The following is a 13,284-nucleotide window of genomic DNA, read 5'->3' as shown; positions in this document are numbered from 1 at the left end:
CATAAGTACCCCCAGCCTATGCCCAAAATCCCTGAGACACACCTAACCTTTACTAAGGTCCTATTACCCCCCGAACTTATTTTTTAATTAATTTTTTACCACTTTTCGGTTTACGTGGCAATATAAACCAAATAGGTTGAAATCTTTGTTCAACACGTGCCAATTTTTTAATTATTATTATTTTATTTTTATTTTTAAATTGCCATCATCAAGGTTTGTCACCCGATGTCAGGGGTCTGGCTAGACCCACGTCTTTCCCATTCATTCAATATAATTTTATTTTATTTATAGATAAAAAAATATTACTTATAATCTACTTTGTGAATATATTTTTAGTTAGTTTATAGCTTTCAGTGTTTATATATTTTATTTCAAATTTGGGTTTGTAAAATTTTGTAAATATTATATATATATATATATTTTTTAATTATTATTATTTTATTTTTATTTTTAAATTGCCATCATCAAGGTTTGTCACCCGATGTCAGGGGTCTGGCTAGACCCACGTCTTTCCCATTCATTCAATATAATTTTATTTTATTTATAGATAAAAAAATATTACTTATAATCTACTTTGTGAATATATTTTTAGTTAGTTTATAGCTTTCAGTGTTTATATATTTTATTTCAAATTTGGGTTTGTAAAATTTTGTAAATATTATATATATATATATATTTTTTAATTATTATTATTTTATTTTTATTTTTAAATTGCCATCATCAAGGTTTGTCACCCGATGTCAGGGGTCTGGCTAGACCCACGTCTTTCCCATTCATTCAATATAATTTTATTTTATTTATAGATAAAAAAATATTACTTATAATCTACTTTGTTAATATATTTTAGCTAGTTTATAGTTTTCAATGTTTATATATTTTATTTCAAAAAGTATATATTTTGTACTCATGTGAATTTTACCGTCTTTATGAAAATTTCTATTCATTTAACGTTTCTTAAGTTTAGCTTATCACACAGGTAGGTGAAAATATATTTGATCTCTTTTTCAAACACCGTTAAGTTGTAAAAAACCGAAAAAAACCAAAAAACCGAAAAAAACCTAAAGAACCGACTAAAACCGAAACCGAAAAAATTGACTTTGCGTGGTTTGATTTGATATTTAGATTTAATAAACCGACATAATTGGTTTAGGTTTTTTTTAATGAAAAACCAAACCAAACCGACCTATGTACACCCCTACTTCTAAGTCATCAAGAATCGTGGTTGAGTTCAAAGGTTAGTTTTTTCTTGATTTTATTTTGTTAGCTTTTTCGAAGAAAGGAGCAATTTAACTTATGATAATGGAGGTTTTTTTTTCCAAACATGAAGAACAATAATAAAGAAGAGGACAATTGAGTTAATATTTATTTTTTCCAAGTTTATTTTAACACATGCCCAATTTTTATTGGTCAGTGCTGTCTAAAAAGCTGCACCCACGCGCCTAAACATAGGTGAAATCACGGACTCAGCCACGTAGGCCGAAAAGTGGTAAACAATTAACTAAAAAAATAAGTTCGGGGGGGTAATAGGACCTTAGTAAAGGTTAGGTGTGTCTCAGGGATTTTGGGCATAGGCTGGGGGTACTTATGCATTTCCTTAATATATAATATGTAGTATTTAAGTGGAAGGTGGTGGGGCTCACTTATATATTTTAGAAATATATTGAATATTAGTAGTGATTTATAGTATAGTAATTAATATATAGTATGTAGTATTGAAGTGGAAGGTGGTGGGGCCCACTTATATATTTTATAAATATATTGGACATTAGTAGTGATCTTATTGGAACATTGGTAGTCATTCCTAGACTCTTCTATAATATAGTAATATTGGACCACATAATTATTTCTTTCAATTATTGCCTCATGCATTTTTGTTTAAATTTATATCCCATTGTTGGAAACTTTTTAGTGTAATCCATTATGCCAAATAATGTAACTTCAATTGGTTAAATTATTTAAAATGAGGTCACAAGCGACCTAATGAATCTAGATATTGTAATAATGTGAATGTAATGATATTAACGTAATGAAAATATTTGAGACGGAGAATATGTGCAGAGTAGTAAAGTGTAACTAATGTAATTCGCGATGAAGTCTGCAATAAGGGATTTAGAACTTGAAACTTCCAACATGAAAGCTCCAAGCTCCAAGCTCAAACTTCTGGGCCATTCGAAAGGTTGAGTTTCTCATTTTATTTTTATTTATTTCTTTTCTTTTCTTTTCATATCATCTTATTAGATGAATGTTATTTTATGTAGGATTCTCATTTTGAATGTTTTATTTCATTGGTTAATTTTTCTAAATGGTCACTCAATTAATATTGATCAGGGAGATAAATAACAATAGCTAGCCACAAAAATCAAATCAAACGACATATGCACTACTTACTAGTAATACCATTAAATTTTTTGATGAAATCGTAAGTTCTCATTTTAATTTAAATAAGAAGTCTCGAATTGAGTATTGAATATATATGTATATAATGTATATTGTATATTGTATATGTGTGTGTGAATTCAGAGGCGTATCCAGGATCTCAAGAATATCGGGGCACCATTATCTTCAAAATAGACAATTAATTCAATTATATAAATTTAACGGTGAGAACAAGTTGACGAGCAAGTAGGTAGTAGCAATCTTTATATAGTAATATATTAGCAAAAAACATCATTCACTTACAATTGTCCTCGACGAGTTTTCATATTTTGAAAACGGTCAATAATGGCATAATTACTTATATTTTTAAATATACTATGCTCTATTTAGCAAACTAAACAACCATTCAAAAGATCTTCATCCATCCTATTACGTAAATCATTCTTTATGTACTTCATTGATGAGAATGCTCTTTCCACGCTTGCGGTAGCAACAGGAATAATCAAAGTTAGCTTCACAAGTAGATACACAAATGACCAAGTTTGATCAGTTTTGTCTCTATCATCACTCTTGCAAGATCCTTGATTCCCTTCAAGTTGAGAAACTTTCTATCACACTTTTGAGCATAGACAATAAAATCATTGAGTTGAAAATTGAGTTCCCGAATCTCTTTATCATCAAACTCACTTGGATAGTACTCGGCTAGTTTCATTATCCTATCCTTGTGAAAATTAGCAAATGAATCAACCGGACTCAAACTAGTCATACCGAGGAGCAAGTCACTAGTCACCACATCAAAACGATTATTGAGTTCTTGAAGTGCCAAATCAATGACAACATAAAATACTTTCACACGAAAGTGAGACAAATATGAAATATTGGACCTCTTACGCTTTGACTTCCCATTAGAGTAGCCTTCATTCATTTTGGGAATTGAAATACCATGTTTACCACAAAATAAGCTAACCTCATCCATCATAGAGTCCCATTCATCCTCTATCATCATTTGCAATCGTTTCTTTGAAAGGTCAAGCAATCCCATAGCATTAACGATATCTTGATCTTTCTTTTGTAAAACTTTATTCAACTCATTCGTCAATAGCAACACCTTAAACATCAAGCGCAACATAAAGACAAATTCAAATTCATGAATCTTGCTCAAAAGATTTTTCGCCGCAAATCTATCAAGATGATATGGACAATCACGTTTCATATCCTTAAGCACATTAGAAATTGAAGAAAAAAGAATCAGGAAATTGTCCAAGGTTTTAAAATGAGACCCCCAAAGAGTATCACCCGGTCGTTGGAGGCCACGTTCTTGATTCAAACCTTGCCTTGTATGAACTTTTCCAAATTTAAGCAACTCTTCCAACTTATCTTCTTCATGATGTTGTCGAAGTGAATCTCTGCGTTTAAATGAAGCTCCAATAGTATTCAAAATATTAGTGAGAACATAAAAAAAATTATCCACATCTGAATTCTTTTTGGAAAGACCTGCAAGCGCCAATTGCAATTGGTGAGCAAAACAGTGAATATAATATGCAGATGACGTATCTTGTAAAATCAAAGACTTGAGACCATTTATTTCCCCTTGCATATTACTAGCCCCATCATAACCTTGACCACGTATTTTGGATGTACATAATGAGTGATCCAAAAACAAAGAATAAATTGCCTTTTTTAATGATTGAGAAGATGTATCATTTACGTGGACAATACCCAAGAATCGCTCTATCACCATTCCACTTTTGTTGACATATCTCAAAATTAGAGCCATTTGCTCCTTATGAGAAACATCCTTTGATTCATCAACTAATATTCCAAAATAATCACCGTCCAAGTCTTCAATGATAGCCTTAGTTGTTTCTTTAGCACAAGCCTCCACAATATCTTTTTGAATTGTCGGACAAATCATCATATCATTTTGTGGAGCATTACCTAATATTACTCTTCCCACATCAAAACTTCTATCCCCATACCATTTCAAAAGTTCAAGAAAAGCACCCTTATATTTGGAACCTTCACTTTCATCATGTCCACGAAATGGAAATCCCGATGTCAAGAGAAATCTTGCTACATCAATTGAGGCATTTAAACGCATCTGATAATCACTTCTTGCCTTTTCACTTTACTTGTCAGAAGAAGATTGGATCGATTGTCGTTGGTTTATCAAATCTTGCATCCTATTGAAACATTTATGATGGATACTATTTACCTTACCAACATGTTTTTTGAATCTTTCTAAAGCTTTGTTCCAACACCTAAAATCAGCTCTTGTAAATGAATCTCCGACATTTCCACGACTTTCAAGTTCATTCTTGAACAAATAACAACACAAACAAAATAGTCGCGTCTGCTTAATGCTATATTCCAACCATTGAGATCTTCTCTTAAACCAAGTTGGTCGAAATTGACGCATTTATCTCCAAACTTAGTTTTAGGGAAGATATGATCAACAGGTTGACATTGGCTTTTTTTTAATGTACCGCATCTCGAATATTAGGACCATAAGATGAAATAGGCATTTGATCTTTGGGATCTGCTTCAAGAGATTTAAAATCAAGCATATTATCCGTATTTGAAAGTGGATAAGAATTTATATGTCTTTGAACTTCCGGAGCAACTTGTGAACTCACAAATGGTTGATTAGAGCTAGAACTTGGTTGGCCATCTTTTGGCTTTGGTAACTGGATGAGAAACTTATCCATTTGTGATTTGTGAATGTAAGAATTATTTTACCTACAAAATTAAATATTCACACTTCTATTCAATCTTATCAAAACAAAATAATTTTAAAAAAATATTAGCACAAGTAACAAGTTTACTAATAAAAGAATCAATTATTAGATAACTATTTAGAAATCAAGAAATTCTTATAAATTTAATTATTCAAGCAATCAAATAATGGCACCACTTCATAAATCAAGAAAAACATATAAAACAAATGAAGTACATTAATAAATAATTTATTATTTTAGATAGCATACCTCGTTACTTGTTCTCAAATCTCACTTCTACTTCACCATGAACGACAAAGTGGAATGAAGCCAAAAGAAGAACAATATGATGTCTTTACTCTTTTTTACCTTTTAGTTTAGGGGTTTGAAAAGTCAAATGAAAAAGTTAAAATAAATAAATAAGAAAAACGTCTAAAGTAGGAAAGGAGAAAAGAAAGTAAAAAATATAATTTGACTTTATTGACACTTCTAGCTTAAGGTCTAGACATAGCTAATGCAATCTAAAAATATGGGTATTTGAACCTCTTTTTATTTATAAATTATTAAAAAGATCTATGAAAAGTGGCACATTTGTTATATTAATTAAAAATATAAATAATTAATGTGGATAGAAAAATTTGAACCACAAATCTATAAGTTATGCACCCCCTATTTGTACATTCTTATCAATATACTAGAGTATTCTTTTTAACCTTGGGTTCACCAATACAAATTTAAAAAGATAATTAGAAAAATAGTAGTATTATATAGGGGTTAGGAAGGGGAGGATGGGTGTATGTGAACCCACACCCCTTCATGTACATACGCCTCTGTCAGTGAATTGTATCATTAACAAAAGCTGCCCTGCAATAACACTTTATCCCCAGAACAACAAGAAAAAAAAATAATTTTCTTCTTTGTGTAATCAATTTAAAATATCGCCCCCCATCCCCACCCCAGAAACTCTAGACTTCGTCATGGTGGCAGCCACCACCGTTGGGACTTTCCCACCAGAGGAATTCCCACCCTTACAAGGTCATGATACCATAAAACCACCAAAGATTGGCAATGGAAACCAAAACATTATGCAGTATGCACAAATACTCCAACCAAAACCAATGAACCCACTAATACCTAAAGTCCCTCCCAAACCAGTGGTCATGCTACAGGGAGAACCTAATATTACATGGAAGGCATCGAAAGTACGATCGCTAGTCATTCAGGAAAATTTGCAATATGCTATTATTGGCAAATTTTCCTATGGCAAACCCGATATTACGGAACTAAGGAAAACAATACCAGGACAATGTGGAATCAAAAGTGAATGCACGATAAGAGTATTGGATTCCAGGCATATTTTGATCAGAATCAATAGTTTGGAGGACTACGTGCATGTTTTATCTACAGGAACATACTACGTGAAGGCTAGGAATAATTATTGGCAGATGAGAACTCTTAAATGGGATCCATGGTTTGAGCCGGAGGTAGAAACAACAATAGGAGTTGCATGGATCTCTTTCCCTGATCTCCCCCCAAACTTCTTTGCAAATGAGGTAAAATTTTCAATTGAAGCAGCAGTGGACAAACCATTAATAGTAGATATGGCAACAAGAAATCAAACGAGACCAGTTGTGCTAGAGTCAAAATTGAAGTAGATCTGACAGCCAAGCTACCACAACGGGTTAGAATAACGGAGGAGGATGATATCACAGGCGACACTAAGTACAAGTGGGTGAAGGTGCATTACGACTATATGCCCAAATATTGCAAGGAATGTCATTTTCAAGGTCACGATGAGCATAGTTGCTGGTCACTACACCTAGAACTATATGAAAAAAGAAGTGAATATAAGGAAGGAAATAAGGAGGAGGAAGAAGTAAACACAATAACAAATCCCGATGGGCAAGAACCGAATCGAATTTTGTCAAGTGGAAGGGTAGTTGGTTAAAGGCACTACAAACAGGAATGGATGGTGAGGAGAAGAAACAAATACAAAAGGGATAAGTATGGATGTATTAAAGGGGAGAATGATGTTCAGGACAAAAATCCCTTTGGGACACTTGAAAGATTGGAGGGAGAAGAACAACAAAAAAATGAGGAAGAGAAAAAGCAAGAACAGGAGGAATGTGTAACCAAGATAAGCACGAAAGAATGGGTAAACAAAAACTTTGGAGATCTCAACACAAAGCAGAAAGATAGTAAACCAAAATAAACAATAGAAAAGGTCAATAAAAAGCGAACGCCCAATGACAAGGTACTGGAGAATGGATCGGAGGAGATATCAGGACATAAACAAAATGAGGAAAAAACAATGCAAGAAGAAGAAGAGCACAGTGAGATGGAAACAAAACGAGATTTAATTATATATGAAGCTAACAATGAAGAAGTCTTTCCTTTGGTGATGCAAATGGATGAAAATGAAGATCGATTGGACACTAATGAAGCTAATGGGGATAAGAATGATCTCGTACAGAACATTGCAACGGCTATTATAGAAGGGGATTTGTCACCAAAACAGGCTGGAAAACTAAAACAAGTCCATGCTAAATAAGAAAAGCAAGGCCGTGGAGAACTTAATGCCGCTCAAGCATCATCAAGATCAAAGAGAATGATCATAAAAAAATACCAAGTATCAATGAGAGCTCTAATATGGAATATAAGGTCGGTAAACACCGAAAAGGCGTTTACTAGATTGGTAAATATGCATAAAAGATACCAATTCTATTTTGTGGGACTAATGGAACCTTTTGAAGATAGATAAGATCTAGATGAGTACAGAAGGAAGCTGGGTATGAAGCATGTTGTAGTTAATATAAATGGGAAAATTTGGGCTTTTATTGATGAACTGATGGAATACACAATAGAAAGGGATGAAGAGCAGTTTTTGACTATCAAAGTGCAGAATCAAGGACTGGACATCGAAGTGTCAATATCTTTGGTATATGCTAAATGTACACAAAGTGAAAGACTACAACTATGGGATTCCTTGGAGGATTTATCAAACAACATCAGAATTCCCTGGCTAGTCGGAGGAGACTTCAATGTGATTAGAAATGAAGAAGTAAAATTAGGAGGGCGTCCAGTAACTAATGGAGAAGTTGTGGACTTCAATCATTGCATTAATGTATGCAATTTGGAGGATCAAGGCTTCAAGGGGATCAAATACACTTGGTGGAATAGGAGAACAGATGAAGAATGTATTTTCAAACGATTGGATAGAGTTCTATGCAACGAGAAAATGCAGAACACTTTCCCGGGATTAGAAATTGAACATTTGGTGCGGAGTGGTTCTGATCATACTCCATTGTTAATTACTCAAAAAACTAGTAGCAAGAAAGTGATGAGACCATTCAAATTCCTAAACTTCTGGATAAAGGAGAAATCATTCATGGAAGTGGTCAATCAGTAGTGGAAAGCAGATTTTGAAGGAGACCCTTTTATTTTATTCCATCATAAATTAAAAATGGTTAAGAAGGTGTTATTTCAGTGGAGCAAAGAGACCCTTGGTAACATCTTTCAAGAGATAATCACTCTTGAAGAAGTTATTAAAGTGAACGAAACACAGTTTGAACTGGATCCTTCAGGCACTAACAGAGAAAATTTGCATAAATCTCAAGCGGAGCTAAGGAAGCAATTACAAAGGGAGGAAGAATTTTGGAAACAGAAAGCTGGAATGGAATGGTTCAAAGAGGGAGAGAAGAATACTAAATTCTTTCATACCATTGTTAAAGGAATGAGGAAAAGGCTGAGGATAAATAAAATCCAAAACGAGAAAGGAGAATGGTTAACCCAACAAGAAAATATTGCGGAAGCAATAATAGATTTCTACAAAAAATAGTTTACGAAGCAGGAGGACAGTGAAGATTTTGAGCTACTGAAGGAATTACCAGTAGTGATAAATGATGAGATGAATGAAGAGCTGCAAAGCATGCTAACAACAGAGGAGGTCAAAAGGGCAGTAATGAGCTTAAACAAAGACAGTGTAGTAGGACCAGATGGTATGAGTGGAGGTTTTTTCCAACATACTTGGGATACCACATGAGAGGATATACTTGTAATATGGTCAAGGCATTCTTCAGTGGTGCGGAGTTACCGCGGTTCATCACTTACACTAATCTAGTTCTCATTCCTAAGAAAGTAACAGTGAATACTTTCTCGGACCTGAGACCTATTTCCTTAAGTAACTTCGTGAATAAAATATTTTCAAGAATTATTCATGAAAGACTTAAAATAGTGTTACCAGGAATTATTTCCCCAGAACAAGCTGGTTTTGTACAAGGGAGAAGCATATCGGAGAATGTGTCATTGGTTCAAGAAATTATAACAGAAATAAGGAAGAGAGGGAAGTCTCCAAATCTAGTGATTAAACTAGACATGATGAAAGCATACGACAAAATGGAATGGCTATTTATGACCAAGGTATTAAAAAGACTTGGTTTTGGTGAAAAGCTTATTGATATGGTGTTCAGATTGATCAGTTCCAATTGGTACCAATCCTCCTAAATGGTCAGCCTAAAAGATTTTTTAAATCCTCAAGAGGACTGAAGCAAGGGGATCCTCTATCGCCTACTCTCTTTATATTGGCAGCCGAGGTCATGTCAAGATCTCTAAATTCTCTAATAAAGAAGAAAGAATTCAAGAGGTTTGGAATGCCAAGAGGCAGCCAATAAGTGAATCACTTAGCCTTTGCGGATGATATGATTATCCTATGCAAAGCAGAAGTACGAACAATGCAGATGATTACTGAAACATTAAGGAAATATGAAGATATTTCTGGCCAGAAGGTGAATAAAGAGAAAAGTGCTATTTATTTGCACCACAATGTTTCAGGAGGGGATGCCACAGTTGCAGAGGTAGCAACAGGAATTCTAAGGAAAGAATTTCCTTTTACATACTTAGGATGTCCAATTTTTTATAAAAGAAAGAAGAAGGCTTATTATGAGCCAATGATGCAAAGGATGGAGCCAAGATGCAGTCTTGGAAAGGAAAATTGCTATCTTATAGAGGGAGAGCCATTCTAATCAAGCATGTGCTTCAGAGTACACTAATTCATTGCTTATCGGTTATGAATCCTCCACACAATATGCTAAATCAAGTCTAGAAAATGATGGCACCATTTTTTTAAAGCAACTGCATTGGAGGAAGAGGAAGACACTGGACAAAGTGGAGTAACCTATGCCTACCAGAGAAGGAAGGGGGATTAGGATTTCGATTAATGCATGACCTATCAATGGCCCTATTTTGTAAACTATGGTGGAACTTTCGGACCAAACCTTCTATATGGAGTGAATACATGAGAAATAAGTATTGCAAGAACACTCATGCTAATGTAATTATGTGGAAAGTTGGGGGAGGTGGATCACAAGTATGGAAAAAAATGCTTCAAGCAAGGGACCTCATTGAGCATCAAATCCTATGGCGAATGAAGAAAGGATCATCCTCTGTATGGCATGATAATTGGACAGGATTGAGAGATCTGTATACCATCACGGGAGAAGATTTTGAATGGGATGATAACTATACAAAGGTTGAAGAGCTGACTAATCAGGGAGAATGAAATGTAGAGGTGTTGCAGGACATTCTCCGTCTAGAGTTAGTAGAATACATTATACAACATATCCACCCTTCTACGGGTAAAGAGGAAAAAGACACACCCTGCTGGATGTTGGATTTAGGGGGATCTTTTACTGTTAAAGCAACATGGCAGTATATAAGGCACAAAGAGGAACCCAACAAAATCTATAAGTGAATTTGGACAAAAAGGGTTCCTTTTAAGGTGGCCTTCATGATGTGGAGACTTTGGAAATCCAAAATTCCTGTTGATGATAGACTGAGAAAATGGGGACTGGAAGGACTTTCTAAATGTTGGTGCTGTGAAAGACTTGATCAAGAAACACTAACTCATGTGTTTCTTCGATCATTTACTGCTAACAGGACCTGGTCCTATTTTTGCTCTTTTGCAGGTCTAAGCATATCAGGACTCCAATTAAGAGAAGTTATAATGGTATGGTGGGGAGCAAATACAAAAAAAGCATTGAGGCCTCTTTATAGGGCACTACCTAGCTTTGTGATCTAGGAGCTCTGGAGAAGGAGCAATAGGATGAAACACGAAGGGAAGAAAACATCAGTGTCACGAATCATATATAATGTCACTAGGAACATGTACATGTTGTTGCAGTTGAGACATCCAAGGAGGAAAGGACCTAGTAATTGGCCAGGTATGCTAAGCGAGTTGGAAAACTACAGGCCTAGGATGAAGGTAATAAAGGTATTGTGGGAATACCCACCAGAAGGTTGGCTAAAGTACAACACCGATGGAGCTTCACGAGGAAACCCATGCCTAAGTTCCTATGCATTTTGCCTAAGAAATGATAGAGGAGACATCAAGTATGCAGAGGGAGGAAATATGGAGAACACTACTAACACAGTGGCGGAAGCGAAAGATATCCTAGAAGCATGTAAACATTGCAAACAGTCACAGTATAATCAAATCATCATTCAGACTGGCTCAATGCTTATGTGTAAGGTACTTAAAGAACAGTGGTTAGTCCCATGGATAATAGCATATATGGTGGAGGAAATTAAAGCATGCATGAAAGATAAACAACATATTTTCTAACACACTCTCAGAGAAGGAAATAAGTTAGCAGACTACTTTGCCAATAGAGCTATCGATAAAAGAAATTGCAGATTTTCAGATTTCAATAGCATGGAAGTAACAGGAAGGGAGATTATCAACAGTGACAAATTAAAATGCCCCTATTTGAGGATAGTAGCGGTAAGGAGAGAAAGGGGTGGGGAAGGCTACAACATAAAAAAATAAAAAATGCACAAGCATCATATTTACACAAGCCTCGAGGGCAGCAAAAACAGTGAAATACTACTTAGATTATTCTATTCCAGCCAGCAAAAAGGACTCAAAGATCAGGAGTTAGTGTTGAACTTTTAAACCTGGATGAAGCTTGTTACACTCGATGTATGAGGCTGATTGGAGCTCCCATACACTCCATACCATGACCACAATGACCCAAATAAGGAAGAAGTTGAGGCAATGGTTACTCCAAGGTGGAAGCATTTCTTCAGGAAAAAAAGGAGACAAGCAGACGAAGATAAAGAGATTTGATTTAGGAAACCATACCCTTGACACTTATTTTAACACCCGGATAGGAATGGGTTAGGCCTTTGTCTAGATTGATTAGGATTCTAGCTTATTAGTAGTTTGTTTTTTAGTATTTGGGTTGTTCTTTTGGGATTGGGTTTTTGCCCAAGGAGGTGTAAGGTGGTGTTTGTCCTTTGATGGACTGAGATTATTAATAAAATTCTCTAATTATTTTTTAAAAAAAACAACAAGAGTTTGCTTGAGAGGTGAACGGTTATGCTATAAAAAGTATAGTTCCGCAACAACAACTACAACATATGTAATGTAACTCTATAAGTAAGCTCCGAAGAAGATAAAATGTACGTATACCTTACCCTTATCTTCCTTGTGTGAGGTAGAAAGACTATTTTGTCATCGACCCTCGGTTCAAGAATTGTAACTCCATAAGTAAACTTTGAAGAAGATAAAATGTACGCATACCTTACCCTTATCTTCCTTGTGTGAGGTAGAAAGACTATTTCGTCATAGACCCTCGGTTCAAGAATTGTAACTCCATAAGTAAACTCTGAAGAAGATAAAATATACGCATACTTTAACCTTATCTTCCTTGTGTAGGGTAGAAAGATTGTTTTACCATAGATCCTCTACTCAAGAATTAAAGTAAAGCTCTTGCAAGCTAAAAGACGATAAAAGAACAATTTTTTTATTGCTTTATTAAAGAATAAAAACATAATACATAGATAAACATTTTAATTTAGTGCATACTAAGAATTACACATTTCGATTTTAAAAAATGCACATCTAGACATTTTGATTTATTTTCATTCTGTCTTGTGAGCATCCAATGCTGATGTAACACATAAAATTTGAAGGTATTTAAATGATCATTTCGTAAATTGAAGAGTTCAATTGACACATTAAAAAGGAGTCGAGGAGTTTAGATGTACATCCTCGAAATTTGACTATTTAATTGTTAGAATCAAATTAAAGAGCCTATCTATATATTATCATGCCAATAGTAAAATGTTGTCAAACTCAGAAATCTCCATGTTAATTGCCAATTGACAAAACTAATTAAGAAAATTGATATTA

The 13,284-nt window shown here is 34.5% G+C and overlaps 3 protein-coding genes across 3 annotated transcripts; 2 read left to right on the top strand and 1 right to left on the bottom strand.

The window, feature by feature from the left end:
- Positions 1 to 2,890: 2,890 nt before the first annotated feature.
- On the bottom strand, positions 2,891 to 5,084 carry LOC107059852 (zinc finger MYM-type protein 1-like). Its single transcript, XM_015306894.1, has 3 exons — positions 4,863 to 5,084; positions 4,592 to 4,693; positions 2,891 to 4,477 (listed from the first exon to the last, which is right to left on the bottom strand). Exons 1-3 carry the CDS (start codon positions 5,082 to 5,084, stop codon positions 2,891 to 2,893), a joined length of 1,911 nt encoding a protein of 636 aa, XP_015162380.1.
- Positions 5,085 to 7,884: 2,800 nt separating this feature from the next.
- On the top strand, positions 7,885 to 8,502 carry LOC107059851 (uncharacterized). The gene has a single exon (XM_015306893.1). The coding sequence runs from the start codon at positions 7,885 to 7,887 to the stop codon at positions 8,500 to 8,502; it is 618 nt and encodes a 205-aa protein (XP_015162379.1).
- Positions 8,503 to 8,556: 54 nt separating this feature from the next.
- Positions 8,557 to 9,763, top strand: LOC107059850 (uncharacterized). The gene is made up of 4 exons (XM_015306892.1): positions 8,557 to 8,817; positions 8,944 to 9,091; positions 9,337 to 9,512; positions 9,563 to 9,763. The coding sequence occupies exons 1-4, from the start codon at positions 8,557 to 8,559 to the stop codon at positions 9,761 to 9,763; spliced, it is 786 nt and encodes a 261-aa protein (XP_015162378.1).
- Positions 9,764 to 13,284: the final 3,521 nt, after the last annotated feature.

Source organism: Solanum tuberosum, unplaced genomic scaffold (genome assembly GCF_000226075.1).
Source record: "Solanum tuberosum cultivar DM 1-3 516 R44 unplaced genomic scaffold, SolTub_3.0 scf00039, whole genome shotgun sequence".
NCBI lineage: Eukaryota > Viridiplantae > Streptophyta > Magnoliopsida > Solanales > Solanaceae > Solanum > Solanum tuberosum.
This window is presented reverse-complemented; position numbering and strand designations above follow the sequence as displayed.

Bases quoted from the DNA above. Each gene is read 5' to 3' on its own strand.
- LOC107059852 (XM_015306894.1), bottom strand. From the start codon at position 5,084: ATGGATAAGTTTCTCATCCAGTTACCAAAGCCAAAAGATGGCCAACCA. The intron at 4,694-4,862 runs GTACATTAAAAA...TATTTGTTCAAG, and splicing joins GTCCTAATATTCGAGATGCG to AATGAACTTGAAAGTCGTGG. The intron at 4,478-4,591 runs GTAAATAGTATC...AGTGATTATCAG, and splicing joins TCAAAAAACATGTTGGTAAG to ATGCGTTTAAATGCCTCAAT.
- LOC107059851 (XM_015306893.1), top strand. From the start codon at position 7,885: ATGAAGCATGTTGTAGTTAATATAAATGGGAAAATTTGGGCTTTTATT.
- LOC107059850 (XM_015306892.1), top strand. From the start codon at position 8,557: ATGGTTAAGAAGGTGTTATTTCAGTGGAGCAAAGAGACCCTTGGTAAC. The intron at 8,818-8,943 runs GTTAAAGGAATG...TTTACGAAGCAG, and splicing joins CTAAATTCTTTCATACCATT to GAGGACAGTGAAGATTTTGA. The intron at 9,092-9,336 runs GTATGAGTGGAG...TAGTGTTACCAG, and splicing joins CAGTGTAGTAGGACCAGATG to GAATTATTTCCCCAGAACAA.